The following is a 16301-nucleotide window of genomic DNA, read 5'->3' as shown; positions in this document are numbered from 1 at the left end:
CATTCGATAATATGAGTGAGGAAGTGAAAAAAAAAATAACATTATCATTAAGAAATCGTTCTGGCCTGTTCCAAGTCAAGGCATGGTTGAGCAGGCCAAAATTCATGGCGGCTTCAGCCCCCAATGAAGTTACCTTGGATACGCCTGAAGACCCCGTAGAGATTGGTGACCGAGGATGCGCCTGAGAAAGGATATAATGAAATAAGGCTGTTAATTATCTTCAAAAGGGGTGTTTTAATTAACCTAAACACCCAATTTTCACTCCTGCACTTCCTTGGCGTTTTATTAGTATGCACGCAAAGTTTCAGGCTGCTGCAGTTTATGGTTTTGGAGTTATGGAGGAGACACACACACACACACACACACACACACACACACACACACACACACACACACACACACACACACACACACACACACACACACCTGATCAGTATCTGTATCACCTCCCGACACACACCCGCACCCGTACCCGCACGCACTGTCATTTATTAGTATTGATAGATACGGAGCCTTTCGAAAGTCTACAGCCCCTTTTTAAAATTTCACCTTTTGTTGTCATAGCCTGGAATTCAATTACATTAAATCAGACTTTTCCACCTATATTTACACATCATAACCCACAACTTCCAAGTGAAAAACAGATTAATGGGAAAAATGCCAGGGGCATAGAAAAGTCCCGCTTTATGTGCCATGTGGAAATCAATAGAAAATAAGGGACAGTGCACAAATATGTCACAAACAAATGCGCAAAACAATTTCCAAAGAATACTTGCATACAACAAGGATGATCTTGAAAACATCTCACCCAGAGAAACAAAATCAAAGCCATCAACCAACTAGAAATACCAGTATTCCAGTACAATTGCAGAATAATAAACTGGGCACAAATGGAAATCAATAAACTAGATATTAAAATAAGGAAACCCCTCACCATCCAGAAAAATCTGTGCATCCTGAGAATGTACCTGCCGAGACGAGAAGGAGGTTGTGGCCTGATGCAACTCAACCAAGAGTACAGAATGACAACTGTCAGACTACCTCAAAATAAAACAGATTACAAAATCCAATTTGTATACAAACATGAAGACAGCAAGCCAGAAAAGGTATCCCTAACTCACCTTACAAAAAAACTTCTAAAAAAAAAGTGTGAGTGGAAGATGTCATGCATGAAACCGAAACAGCAACGGAAACATCCCCAATTATGGGGGGGGGGGAACCAAATCAAAATATAAAGCGAAATAACATATATACACCGACAACTGGGTGGACGATATATCATATTCTCCCCCCCCTCCCTGTGTCTCTATGTGTCTGTCTCTGTCTCTCCCCCTCGCTCACCCCCTCGCTCGCGCCCTCTCTGTGTCCTAGTGGTGATTATATCTGATGATTGTTGGTCTCCAGATTTATCCGGGCGGTGTTTGTCTCCGGGCAGTATTTATAGTATGACTGGTAGAAAATGGATTTCAGACATTATTTTGTTTCCACCTTCATTGTTATTCTATGCAGAATCATTTTGATAAGACGGCATGAATCATAATTAATAATCTACCGCACTTCCGCCTTCTCTTACCCTACCCCACCTCAGTCTTTCTCCCTCCTCTCTCCAACACTCCTCTTCAATCCCCCTTCCTCCCCTCTCTTTTCCCCTCCACCTCCTCACTCTCCCCCCCCCCACACCCCTCTCCCTCAGGTCAGGTCAGGTATGGGAGCATGTGCCAGAACAGCTCGTCGCTGCGTCCACTTTCCGCCGGTACTCCAGGGGCCTCCGTCTGGCCATCCCCCAGGCAGATGCCAGGCCCATCCCCATCTCCTTGAGATGCCGGTCAACCTGCTGCAACCACGAGGCATGTGGTCGGCCCACTGGCCTCCTCCACTCATGAGACTCCCTCGCTGAGAGAATCTGGTGAGCAGGATCAGCGTCAGGAAAACGAGCCACATGTCCATACAGCCGCAACTGACGCTCACGGACTATGCAGGTAACAAATCTCATCCGAGTTTCTCTCAGCAACCGCTCGTTGGACACAAAATCCGACCAGCGATGGCCAAGGATTCTCCGAAGAGACCTGGTACCAAAGGAATTAAGTCTCCATCTCAGATCCTTGGTCAGAGTCCAAGTCTCGCATCCATATAGCAAGACTGGAAGTACCAAGGACCTGAAGACTCAGACTTTCGTCCTCCCGCACAGGTACCGGCAGCGCCACACCCCATGATCCAGTGAATCCATGACTCCCCAGGCCTGACCCGGACGTCCATTGACCTCTGACTCACAGCCAGCAGATACATGAATATCACTGCCAAGGTAAGTGAATCTCTCCACGACCTCAACATCCTCACCACAAACAGACACAGACAGGACAGCAGCATCCAAGATGTCACCGAAAGCCTGGATCTTAGTTTTGACCCAAGAAACCCGTAATCCGAGCGGCTCCGACTCCTCATTCAGCACCTCGGGGGCCCCCAAAAGGATGTCTAAAGTCTCCGCAAAGATGACTGCATCATCTGCAAAATCAAGGTCCGAGATCTTGACATTCCCAAACGATGCACCGCAGCTAGATCTCTCCGACATCCTCCCTAAAATCCAGTCCATACAAGTGCTGAAAAGTGTGGGGGCCAGTACACATCCCTGACGAACTCCAGTAACAACTGGAAATTATTCAGAGATGGCACCACCACACTTCACAGCACTCTCAGTACCAGAGTAGAGTTCAGACATCAGATCAATCAGTTTTGGTGGCACCCCACGAAGACCAAGAATCCTCCAGAGGGCATCCCAATTCACTGAATCGAACGCTTTACAGAGATCAACATAGGCTGCAAGCAGCCCCTGCCGAAACTCTCATCTGCGTTCAGTGAGGACATGAAGGGCAAAGATACGGTCAATCGTTGACCTCTTTGGTGTAAAGCCTAACTGCTCTGGACGCTGGTGCTCAAGCAGATGGTGGCGAACCCTATCAAGAATTATCCGAGCAAAGACCTTGCCCGGCACTGAGAGCAGCGTCACCCCTCGGTAGTTGTTGCAGTCTTGGCGATCACCCTTCCCTTTCCAGAGAGGAACAACATGGCCCCTCTTCCAATCAGTTGGGATGATGCCTGTGTTCCAGGCAGAGCACAAAACTGCATGCAACGACACGAGTGCAGCATTTCCACCAGCCTTGAGAAGTTCAGCATGGATGCCACAGATCCCTGGAGCTTTGCCCCGTTTCAACTGGTTCACCGCAGCCCGTGTTTCCACAAGCAAAGGTGGACCACAGTTGATTCGAGGGTCAGCAACAGGGATTGTAACACCCTTGACGTCCAACTCGACAGCTGGGGGATCAGCCCGGGACAACCGCTCAAAGTAACTGGCCAAGCGGGCTTTCACTTCAGACTCCTCTGTCAAGAGCCTACCACTCTCTGCTCCAACTGCAGTGCTCCGAGGGATGGGCTTGGATGAACGCAATGCGCGAATTCCCCTGTAAGCGGGACGAGAATCACCTGTCCACAGGTGATGCTCTACCCCCTCACAGATTCCTCGCACATAGGCCTCCTTGTCCACCCTCAGTGCACGTACAGTTTTACACCTCAGCTCCCTGAACAGCTCAGCTCTGCCATTCAGCCTGGCCCTGCGACTCTGGTCAATGGTATCCAGTGTCCCTTGAGACAAAATTCTTCTTTGCCCTGCGGTGAGCTCCAAGACATCCAACGGCAACATCAAGGATCGGTGGTCTTGAAGGCACTCTACAATCTTCAGGACCCCGCAAAGCACCCAGACCCCCCCAAGTGTCCACTCAGCCTGTTCGCAAACTCCTCAGCTACTCTCTCATCCCTGAGCTTGCCTCTCCCCCCCCTATTTTTCTCCCCCCCCCTTTTATAATCCCATCAGAGGTGGGTGATATTTGCTCATCTTTACTATAATTCATGGACTCGTGTTTGTGCGTTTCTTTGTCGCACTACTCATACAGTTCTGGGCCGATTACATCCACACTTGCTACATAGGATCAGTGTGACCCCAATTAATGGATAGGAGTGTTTTTATCTTTGCTGGTTGGCTTAGGGAGGAGGGAGCGTGTGACGCAAATTCTCTATATAAATGTGTATCATATAGTGCCACCTCCAGATTTTCTCTGGTATGACAACTCTCCACCATTTACAGGACAGTATTCCTATTCCCACGTTTTCCAGTGCAGTGGGGTGTTTTGAATTATACATTAGGTATGTTTTTGCTTCTTTCAGGTAACCTGTGTTATTTTTTCCCCTCTACGGAGCTGTCAGTTGCCTATACACCACCAAAATAAAGGTCTGCATCAGAAGAATGTGTTGCATGCTTGGAATAAGATTGCCCTTGGGGTGGGTACTCTGCAAGTGCAATTAAACCCTTCATGGACACCACAATATGTGTGTTGTTGCTCTGGTATAACAAGGTTTTCATGTTGATTAAATAAAATGCAAAACATGTGACAAGCAAAAAGAGACATTGCAATTTCTTTTTGATACCACAAGGGGAAGGGTCAAAATTTTCAGAAAGGTTTTAATATTGTGCGAAAAAATTGAGTTTTTAGATAGGTTCACAGGTGGTGGAAGTACGGGATCAATGAATGGACTCTGCTGTGTATCCGTGAAAGTGAGTCAAATATACGTGCAAGTGTTGCCGCAAGCTCTGCAAAGGATAAATCATTGCGGATTTACTAACATTTCCACGAGGCACCGAAGACCAAAGTCTCCACTTCAACCATGGCTACCCATAAGTTTCACACCAGCCACGGGCTGGTTTGAGAAATTCAAAATAAGATTCAGCCTCCATTCAAAATTAGTTTGGGTCATAGCATCGGCAGACCATGATGCTGCAAAAAACTACCCACCGCTGCTCATGGAACTAATCAAGGTGAACGAATTTATGCCGAAGCAGGTATTTAATGCCAACGAGATGGGATTATTCTGGAAGAGTATGCCACTTCATACCTTCCTCTCTAAGCAGGGAAGATCGGGGTTCAAGGTGAGGTGGTTAAGGATCGTCTTACCCTTCTCTTATATGTGACAATACTGCAGGCAACTTTGTCATAAAGCGAATACTGTACTGCTCTTCCGATTGCTGAATCCTGTTCCCCCTTCCCCCCTCCAATAGCATCATTATAATCCCGAGCTCAGTCTTGTGGTTTATATTTACGGCAGAGTACAAAACATTCTTACCCTCACCCACATCGCTGTTTTGGAATAAACTTAATAGGTTAAAGCCTCGTTTTTGTTTATTTTATATTGTATTCATTTTATTTTCATATTTATTTCAAGGTTAACCTGCTTCATATTTATTTTAAAACTCCAGACGTTACTCTGTATTTTCTCGAAGCCCAGGAACCAAAACCCCCTTTTCCCATAGACCCTTGGTATTAACCATAATGGTTTCAACTACCGTGGCATTTTCCAGGAATGTAACCCTTGCAATATTTGAGGGTTACCTAAACAAACTACTACATATATATATATATATATATATATATATATATATATATATATATATATATATATATATATATATATATATATATATATATATATGAAGCTGTATTTTGACATTGATCCTAAAGTCGTTGCTGTAATTATTTATCAACCCAAAATGATTGTCCCATTCACTTTACGCAATCGTGTATCATATAGCATCACTCCCGGAGGGAGGGGATATTACAAGCCATAACCACAGAAAACCATCGAAGTGGAGGAATCATCAGTGGGACAAATATGTTCTCCATAAGGATGAGGTCTTCACTTGCCAAATGAAGCAAAGGCAGGAATGTAATGGCAAGTTCTACATTTGCAAGAAGATGAATAAGTAAAAAGAAAATGGCTTCAAATGGACAACTTCAATGAAACCTTCACACAAATTTAAAGTTTGTTTTTAAAAAAAATTACAATTCATCTCATATACTTTTAAGGCAAAAAAGCAGTAAAGTCTGGAATTTTAACTGGTGGAAGTCTGGAATTTTCTGTTCAGAATATCCACACATGCATTTTCTTATCCTAAAGACAAAACGGAAGTATATGAAGAGGAACACATTGTCCCCACTCCATCGACCATTCTAAAAATATATTTTTAAACATTGCAAAGGAAGGTGGAGCTAGGGATCAGTGGTTGAAGGAGATTTGACAATACATTGCGAGATACATGATTAATAACGACTGAATGCAAAACGTCTCATTATTGGAAAATAAAGGCAACAGCGAAAAAATACCGAATAAACAACTTGAGGATGGTGCTCAATACAACTGCAGACTTACTCTTCTGGAAGTTTTACTATGTGAGGTTTGACATATTTACGTGAGGTTTTACATGTGAAGTTTTACGTGCAATTACACGTGCATATCGTGTTTTACGTGCATATCCTTTTGGGATAATGCCATATTTTATATACATTACTTGTAATGTTTCCAAACATGATAAAAAAAAAATGGTGGTTTTTTTGGGGTTATTTTTACAAAATAAAAAATAACTATTTTCACTATAAAAAAATTTAAACAAGCAAAAATAAAACAAGGACTGACTGTCTTCAGTTGACAATAAAATGATAAAATTGGAAACTTCACCTGACAGAATGCATATCAATTGTCAGCAAAGGGAAGATGTTTTGCATCACATGACAAGGTCAGATCCAGGTTTAATAGCAATGAGAACACCAAATGATAGGCTTTCTTACTGCCATTAGGAAGTTTTAAGAACAGGAGGCATAAAGTGGCTCTGATATTGTAAACCCATCGATGCTGATTGACATCACAACAACTGTTTGGTAAAGTAAAGAAAGGAGACAGGCAAAGCCAGTTGACAATTAAAAAAAAAAATCATATGATCGTTTCAATAAATCTCTGCATACATATGCTTGTTCAATTTTTTTCAGTGTTGTATGTATTGACCACTCAGATGAAACTAGTGCTCAAACTTATGTTAAAACATCTTAACCACAGGAAGTAAAAATAAATAAATAAATAAATAAATAAATAAATCAACAAATAAAATAAAATAAAATAAAAGTCACCTGAAAAATATCTGTACTTGAATCAGCCTCACAAGCAATCTCAGTTACAAGGTCACTATACTGTATTGCAACAAATTGTCCTTCAATCTTCAACGACGATCAAAAGGTGAGAAAAGCTACTTGTAACACCATTTGCAGTTTCCCATTTGTAACTTCCTGCAATTAAATGATTGCGAGTACCAAAACACCACTCAATCTCTCAATACTCTCCCACTCTTCCCACACATTAAATGTTTTAGTTTATGGATGAGACAACAGATGTGTTGGTGTTTTGACAACTAAAATTAGCTCCAATTAAGCAATCATCTCAACTACAGCCAATCAGTTACAAGCAAATTACACACTGCTGGCAACCAATAAACGAGAGTAGCACATTTTCAGTGCCATTCTAGTCATTCAAAGCACACAACTTGAATCCCAGTCCCAGGCCTGCAGAAATGAGGCACTGACACACCAAAATTTAATTGAATTGCAGTGAATATTGCATTGGCTAGATCGTCGATGCATTCTCAACAAACATTTTTAACATCAACACTGTGTACAAAAACATAAGAGAGTCATACTCAAACATTACTATATTAGACATCATGAAATGCATTACATTCCCTCAGCAGCATTGCCAGAACTCAGAAAAGAGGAATACCACCAGTTGGGTACTGCATACACATCAGTTAATTGCATTATTAGAAGTGCATGTGACCACCTTTCCCAAAGAGGTTCTTGCATGCAAAATGAGTTATTTGGTTTGGCAGATCCAGATCATACTGGAGTTTTAATGAATGAAATAATAAATGTTTTTTTCGTATATTCAATGAATGAATTACTTGTGGAGAGGTCTGGATTCACTAAATAGGCCATATAGTTATGCAAAGGCAAAGATGCTCATCCCAACAAGTGATGTATATATATATATATATATATATATATATATATATATATATATATATATATATATATATATATATATATATATATATATATACAGTAAAAACCTCACTGTCCGCTGGAGTTTATGTTCCTCTAAACTTCAACGAACGGCGAACAGTTTATAACATGGAAGTGAAAGAGATACTTTCCAGCCTCCAAAAATAAGTCCAAACATAATAAATAAAAAGACACTTAATTAAAAAATAAGAACCATTGAGTAAAATAGGATAAAATAAGCTACATTTACCATCAATAAGAAGGCTTTACTTCTTGGAGTACTGTTGGTGGGTAGCCCCGGTCAGTTCTGTTTGAACATAGCCATGGCATGGAGGAAGCCAATCGACTCCCAGGAGGGACCCACAAATCCCTCACATCTATTATGATGTTTCACTTATGATGCTCTTGCCTTTGTGGAAATATATTATGTTGATCTAGCCCTAATTGTGTCGTGACATTGACAAATGTAACGAATAGTGGACTCATTGACATTGTCGTCCTTCACCAACACAGGAACACGTGCACCACTCTCAAGTCGATCAAATAATTTCCCTTTTTCCATGAATGACATCACTTTCTTCATGTATTTATTCTGCTCTGCAGCAGATGCACCACTTGATGGACATTTTAGACGCATGATTAAATTGGCAGGATACAAAGTTTTAGCACAATAAAATACCGCACCGTACCAACCGCCAAGCAGCCAGAAGACAATGATGCGGTGGTGCGACAGATGCTGGAAGACGCAGATTGTACATTTTGAAATTATTATATTTTCCGGTGATACGGCACAATTATAATTTAACACATAATGTTAAATGAAGGAAAATATTGTTATCCAAACATTGAAAGTGTTAAAAAAAACTGATGAAATACGAACAAGTTAAGGATGGGTGGGATTAATTTTGTACGTGGTTTAATATTTTCCGGTGATACAGTACAGTTATGTTTTAACTGGTAATGTTAAATGAATCATTTTTTCCCACAGATACGTGGGATTATCGGCGTGGATGGAGAGAAAGGGTGTTTACAAGGTAAGCACAGATATGCGAAACCACAGACGGCAAACATGCGGACGGCGAGGGTTGACTGTATATACATATACATATATATATATATATATATATATATATATATATATATATATATATATATATATATATATATATATATATATATATATATATATATATATACATATATCGAAACATGTGGAGTGTGACAAGCACTCCCCTGAACTCCATTCGACAGAGTCCTACACCAAAGTGTCACCTCCAAACCGGAGGGGACTCTGTCAAACAGACAATGATTACATGGTCAACATCAGTTTAACATCAAATGGAGCCATCTATCTGGATTTTGGGATTATTTGCCCTCATCAGGACTGCATACCAATATATATCTCACAAATAATGACCACATTCATGGTTTAAACATTATACACACCTCCTGACTGTTATAATGAGTATCGCCATGGATTATGTCTCACACGGTAAAACCGCATAATCCACAAAGAACAACTGTCCATCTGCCACCCAGACAATTGTTCCTGTTAATGCAAACCATTCAACAAGAAGGCACATGATGTGATCGGCGGGTAAATGGAAACATGTGGAGTGTGACAAGCACTCCCCCAATCTCCATTGGACATTGTCCTACACCAAAGCATGACCTCCAACCTGGAGGCCTCGGCCTGGCAACTCTGTCAAACAGACAAAGATTCCATGGTCAACATCAGTTAAACATCAAACGGAGCCGCCTATCCGAATTTTGGGCTTATTTTCCCTCATCAGGACAGCATACCGATAAATATCTAACCGATGATGACCACATTCATCGTTTAAACATCAGTGGAGTGCTAATGACTGATATATATATATATATATATATATATATATATATATATCTATATATATATATATATATATATATATATATATATATATATATATATATATATATATACACATACATACATACATACATACATATATATATATATATATATATATATATATATAAATATATATATATATATATATATATATATATATAACAATCATGTATTCCAGAATCCCACCCTTCATCCTCCCACCCCCCCCCCCCCTCTCCCACCCCATCCCCCCTTCATCCACCCCCCCCCCCCACCTCCCCCCCCCACCCCATCCCACCTCCTTCCAGACTCCCACCCCCACGCCTTCCCTCCTACCCCTTCCTCTCCTTCCTGCCACCTCCTTCTACCCCACCTTCTCCCTCCTTCCTCCCATTTTTTTTAATTACTCATCAATTAACACTATGTAGCATGAGACTGAATTAACTCTCTCTGTCTCTCATTTTTTTGCCCATGAATTAACACCGTATATAGAGGGAAGTAGAGCAGGTGACTGAAATGCGTCTGTAATACCTTATCGTCCACGTCACCTTAGCACATTGCTCACTCGGCATTTCCGCATCATAAAAAAGACATGCGAGAACCTCGTCGCTTCACTAAAATGGATAAGGATGGATCTTCGTCTTCTTCTTTTTAAGTTTTATGGCATTTTCAGAACCGTCACGCTCTATAAACGCCACGTGAATGAAGGAGCCTTTAGTAATTCAGAATACTTTTTGAATTTCCTGCTCTCTTTTAAAAATCTCAACCACCTTGCAGAGTCGGGAATGCTTCTGGGTCAAATGGCAAAAAAATGTTCAGCAGATCGGACACTCCAATTCCCATCACTTTAATACCTTGAAATAGATGCAATCTGGGTCTGTCATATGTAGGGAATTTAGAAAACAGATGGTTCAAACCAAGCAGCCTGTAGAACACTCACCAAGTGGCTTAAGCACTGAAGCAAGCACTGGCGGCTTGGGATCCTAGGGTCCTGAGTTCAAGCCCCGTTGGCCACCAAATTAATACACCAGGGGGTTGACTCAGCCTGTCATCCTTACGAGGTCAGCAAAATGAGTACCAGTGTGTACTGGTGGAGGGGCATTGCATCAGCAACACCGTCGCGCTTCCAAGAAATGATAGCTACCCCGGCAGCTAAGCTGCCATATGCAAGAAGAAGAGAAAGAAGACAAACACATCAGCTGATAAGGAACGGCTGGCTTGGCAAGCAATTAGTAATGTATACAGCAATTCATAGGTATGAAGATCAGCGATCAATGATCAGCGATCAATAATGTATCCTGCGATTTGTAGGAATGAAACTTTAACGTACAGAAACCGCTACAACCTGTTCCAAAGCAAGGTATTTTAGTAGGCCGAATCAAAATGACGGCTAAGACCCCTGCGAGGTGAAGTTGGGCGAAAAAATAAAAAGGCTTTTATGAAGGTAAGTTGCTAATTATCTTTGAAAGAGGTGTTTAAATTTACCCAAATACCCAATTTTTATTCATGTACTCCCTTGAAGTTCCTTTAATATGCATGCAAAGTTTGGGGCCGCTAGGTTTCATGGTTTTGGAGTTATAGGGGAGAGAGACACACACACTTATTATATTATATATCCCCCACCTGCCCTGGCTTTTGGTTCAGTCCACGATGTAGAGTACCACATATGTGGAAATGTCGATGCGAATATCATTTAAAAAAAATAATAAAATGCTTCATTTTTAAAATATTTCGTTATTTTGGGAAGGATTAAATCCATCTATGTTATTAAATTGTTTTAATAGTTGTTTCATTTGATTTGGGGGATGGTTTGGATATGTATAGCTTTTGGAATGGTTCTGCCAATGTCCATTCCTCCCCCCCCCCCTCCCCCACGACAATCCTGGCCTGGTTTGGTTGAGTCCACATTTACATTCAACGAACGCATGCGCACGCACACACACACACACACACACACACACACACACACACACACACACACACACACACACACACACACACACACACACACACACACACACACACACACACACACACACACACACACACACACACACACACACACACACACACACACACACACACACACACCAATTCCAGAAAACTCATAGAAACATGAACCAAAAGTGATAATTGAAAACAATACAAGGACATCATGCTCATAAATGACCAGATGATCCACCTCAAAAACCTCAAGGCCTGACCGCATCGAGCGTGAACATTGAAAACAAAGCATTGTGACCAGATAGAGCAATTTGGTATAAAAAAAAAACAAAAAATAAAACAAGAAAAGATGGCATGGCTCATTGAGGTTTCAGTACCCAGCAATTTTGGCCTAAACAATGCAGAAATCAAGAAAATGACCAAATAACAGGATCTCACAAATGAAGTCAAAAGATCCAGGAATCAGAAGAATGCCAAAATTGTACCAGTGATAATTGGAGCAACGGTCATGATAAAGACCCTTCCGGAGATCTTAAAAACCATCCCTGGGAATATTACTACAAATGACCGACAATTGGAACCTTTCTGGGGATCAGCGACAATCCAAAAAGAGCCCTCAGAACAAAACTTTGGGACCGACAAAACTTCACAGCTTGGTCCATGAAATGGAGGTAGATACTTTGAGCTATGGAAGGACTCCGTTACACCTTTTGAAACCCGCATATGTAGATAACAACCAATGACATGCATGCATGTGTGCCCCCAAATCTATAGTTTCAACTAAATTTCTCGTTTGAGCATAATTAATTAAAGAGCCAAGGTATACAGTAAACAAAATCGAAAAATACAGACGTGAGACCCATACCTTGAAGGCTGTAGCAGGCACAAACACATCTTGCTCTCGCATTCCCAGCCTATTCGGCCTGCTTGTTTCATCCTTCATGTCTTGTTCATTTTCAGGCAAATCCTGCACTTTCAGCTCGCCATTTTGCACATGTTCACATGGGAAAGCAAGCAGCATTCTTTCCTTTTCAGTTCTTATGGACGAAATATCAATCTTATGAGCTACAATTGTCTGCTCAGTTTTCCCTGTGGTCGAAAGACCAAGACCACTTTGCTGCCTCAGAAATGTTGCACTTCCTTCAGATGCATTTTCTAGCAAACTTAAGGAAAGTGACTTTTCAGAAAGTTCACCACCGATTATTACATCAGTTTGATCATCAATTTCTGACAATAATAAATGACTAATCATCTTATTCTTTCGCCAAAGATCTCCAAGTTGCTCCCTGATCGCATTTTTCACTTGGCAAGCTCCAGAGCTTTCAACAAATAAAGATTTGCATTCACCATCTCCAACTTCAGCAACGTCGGTTGTGTCTCTGTACTGGAAGGTACACAAGATACATTGCAACTCTTTTTGCAGCATCGCAAGTCTGGTCTCAAACTCCTGCCTTTTTAACACAAGTAGATTCATTTGTTCATTGAGGCGACCAATTTCCACGTCAACAGGAATCAGCTCGACACATTGTTCCTGAAACGAATCTTCACAGATACTACTTTTTTGCCTATCTTTAACCTTTTGCTTTGCATCAACTGTTGCAGGAATTCCTTGCGTTCCATGCAGCTGCCTACTCAAACTTACAAAGCCATCTTCCTCCACAATATTCGTCGTTCGACAATTCTCTTGAGCATTTGAATTAGTTTGCTGCTGAAGTTGGTGCATTTCTTCTTCACTGCCAAGAATTTTATCGATTTTCTTCTCCAAACCAAACTGGCAAAACCCAGAATCAATCTTGCTCTTTTCAATTTCAACCTTCATCATTTTTGCTTCCTCTTGGCCAAACAACAACGCAGTTCTCAACTGCTCAAGTTCCGCCTCGTGTTTCTCTGCCATCAGGTCAAGAACACTGTTTTTCTCTTTTTCCATGATTTCAAGTTTTATCGAATAGTTTTCAAGCTCTTCTGCTTGCTGTGCCAATAACTTCAAGTAAGAGTCCAAAGTCAGTGAATGCTGCTCCGTCAGCAGTTCATGGCTCATGAGGTCCACCTGCTGGTTTGCTTCAGACAACTTGACATCGTAATTTGTGTCTGACAGCACTTTGATCTGTTGCTCTGTTGCCTGATTATCCAGTACCAGCTCATACACCCTGTCCATCTCCTTCTTTAGAAGGGCATTGAGCTCTTCAATCTCATTCCTATGCTGACAAATGAGCTCATCCTTATCCTGTTCATGAATGTCATTTAAATGTGCTATCAGTTCTTGCTCCTTTTTTTGCCAATGAGAGTTGAACTCCAAATGCCCGTTCCAAGAAGCTTGCTCCTCTAAACCTTCCACTTCTGAATTAAAAAGGCAAAAGTCTGCTGGAGGTTGCTGTTCTTTCTCATTAAAAGATAAAAGTTCCTCATTGTCGGCCTGACACTCTATTTCACACTCAATAAGATCAGAGCAAAAAGATGTGGTCGTGTAATTAGCTTGGGATAGTTCGTCCTGTAACTTTGCAATATCCTTCTCTTTCTTCACCAGCATCTTGCTGAACTCCAACAGCAAGTGATCCTTCTTCATCAGTAAATCATGGAGCTGCTCAACAATATGTTGCATCTCTGTAGTCTCCTCCAGGAACATAAAGAGGGAAGGACAGTAAGCATGGTTAACAAAGGAACCTCAAAAAGCCCAACAAATTGTGGAGGAAATGGACTATGTCTTCAAATTCCTAAAAACACTTCAGAAAAGTGAAAAACACTTCACCGTCTCCTCTCCAGCCTCGCCCCCCCCCCTGCTCTCTCTGTGTCCCCACCACATTTCCGCAGCGCGCTCAAGGTCCACCAACAACCCTCTTCTGGTAAAACTACCAAAATCACGAATCACTGCTCACCTTCACTCTTTCATTCCTCATTTTTCCCGCCTTTGGAATAAACTCCCACACTCTATTCAATCCCATTCTTCCCTCCAGGTCTTCAAAACAGCTGTTCACTACCACCTCTTATCATCCCCCATCCAAATCCTCGATCTTTTCTACCCCCGTTAATCCACCCCAAACCCACCTCCTTCAAATTCCCTGCTTTCCTTCCTGAAAGTCCCTGTAGTGTCCATCTTGTATTCCCCATGTCTCTCCCTTCCACAGATCTCCTAATGTCTCTGTTCCCCACTGTTTTGTCCTTCCCACTCCCACCCCTCTTGTCTCATGCCCCCCCCTTGCTGTGCGTTGTGTGTTAGCTCTCACACGAACCTCAACAAGGTATACAAAAAAAATAAAAAGGAAATAGCACGATTTACAAAAAAGATTTTTCTGTTGAGAAAAATCAAGGGGTCGATCTATTATGAAATAAAAGTAAAATTAAGTGTAATAATGTCGCATTGGTCAAATAAATCACCGACTGCATAAGTAAATTAGTGGATCATCACAGCAGACAGCTACCCAGCTATTGGCCAACCACATATGCAAATTCGCAGAACAGCGCAGTGGCACGGCCACTTACTGACCGACAAAAGGCATGAGTATTTGAGAACTTGACAGTCAAAGTCCAGAGTCTTTCAGGAGTAGAACCAGGAGAGGATTTTCAAGCCTGCAGCAAGTCTGCAGGATCAGATCATTGAGTCAGTTGGTCGGTTGTTTTGAATGAGTTTGTTTACGCAACGATTGTTTTCTAGCATCACCATCATGGCAGAGCAACCGTTGTGTGGCTCGTCTTTGAGACCGGCTTCTCAATTCTCAAAAAGCTAAACTCATCGCTTGACTGCGTTTCCATCAGTGGTAGAATGGCCATACAAATTTTCCAGATGCATCCGAATGACAACAGGATGCACTTCCTCTGCTGTAAAAAAAACAAATAAATAAATAAATAATCAATCAAAGACCTCTTTGTACAGACTTCAAAGTTTGTAGCCATTTTATATGAGCAGGGAGCTGTTGTCACATGGATAATCACAGTGCAGTCAGAAAATACTATTCCTTCTGGGGGAATTTTGTTGCCTTTTCACAGGCATAACTGGAAAGAAAAGAAGGGGCATTGTATTTGTACTGACCCCGTCAGTACGTACAGACAGTCATGCCACTTTTGGGACAATGTCAGTATGTGTATGCTGTGTTGTTTGTATTTTAGTTAAATTAATCTTTTGTTCACCCCACATGTTTGAGATGCATTCTCGCTACATTCCAACTTGTATTAACGGTCACTCGACCGAGATCTAGTATACTGCTCGAGAATATTTAACTCCTTATCTCAGCTAACCCTATCTTTACAAACCAACAATAAATCTATTTTTATATTGTATTGTGTCGCTCCGTTCACTCCATAAATTTACATTTTAAACATTGTGCTGTGCCCTTCTATGGTCTGCCAGTGGAGTGAATTTGATTTAGTCATCCAGGATAAGAGAGTGCCATATGATGAGCTGGAGCCAGCAGAGCTGTGTTTCACCAAAGTGACCTGAAAAGTGAATACTATTTTGATTTCGTTTTGTCTTCTCCAGGCAGTTCATATTCACCTTCTTTCGCTTTGATGATGGGTTAATGCCAGAAACGTCAGCTTCCCATGGTGGTTAGCATACCTCAATC

At 41.5% G+C, this 16301-nt stretch overlaps 1 protein-coding gene across 3 annotated transcripts in view; it reads right to left on the bottom strand.

The window, feature by feature from the left end:
- The window catches only part of LOC147032238 (uncharacterized), a 130010-nt gene that overhangs the window by 59510 nt on the left and 54199 nt on the right, over window positions 1–16301 (bottom strand). For all 3 annotated transcript variants that reach the window (XM_085869662.1, XM_085869663.1, XM_085869664.1), the window contains exon 6: window positions 12611–14356. In XM_085869662.1, the coding sequence (XP_085725788.1) occupies window positions 12611–14356 (1746 nt within the window). The remainder of the gene's footprint in view (window positions 1–12610; window positions 14357–16301) is intronic.

This window comes from Eptatretus burgeri, chromosome 2 (genome assembly GCF_056783735.1).
Source record: "Eptatretus burgeri isolate ZD-2024b chromosome 2, Ebu_testis_v1, whole genome shotgun sequence".
Lineage (NCBI taxonomy): Eukaryota > Metazoa > Chordata > Myxini > Myxiniformes > Myxinidae > Eptatretus > Eptatretus burgeri.
Note: the sequence above shows the minus strand (reverse complement) of the source record. Positions and strands in the feature narration are given on the sequence as shown.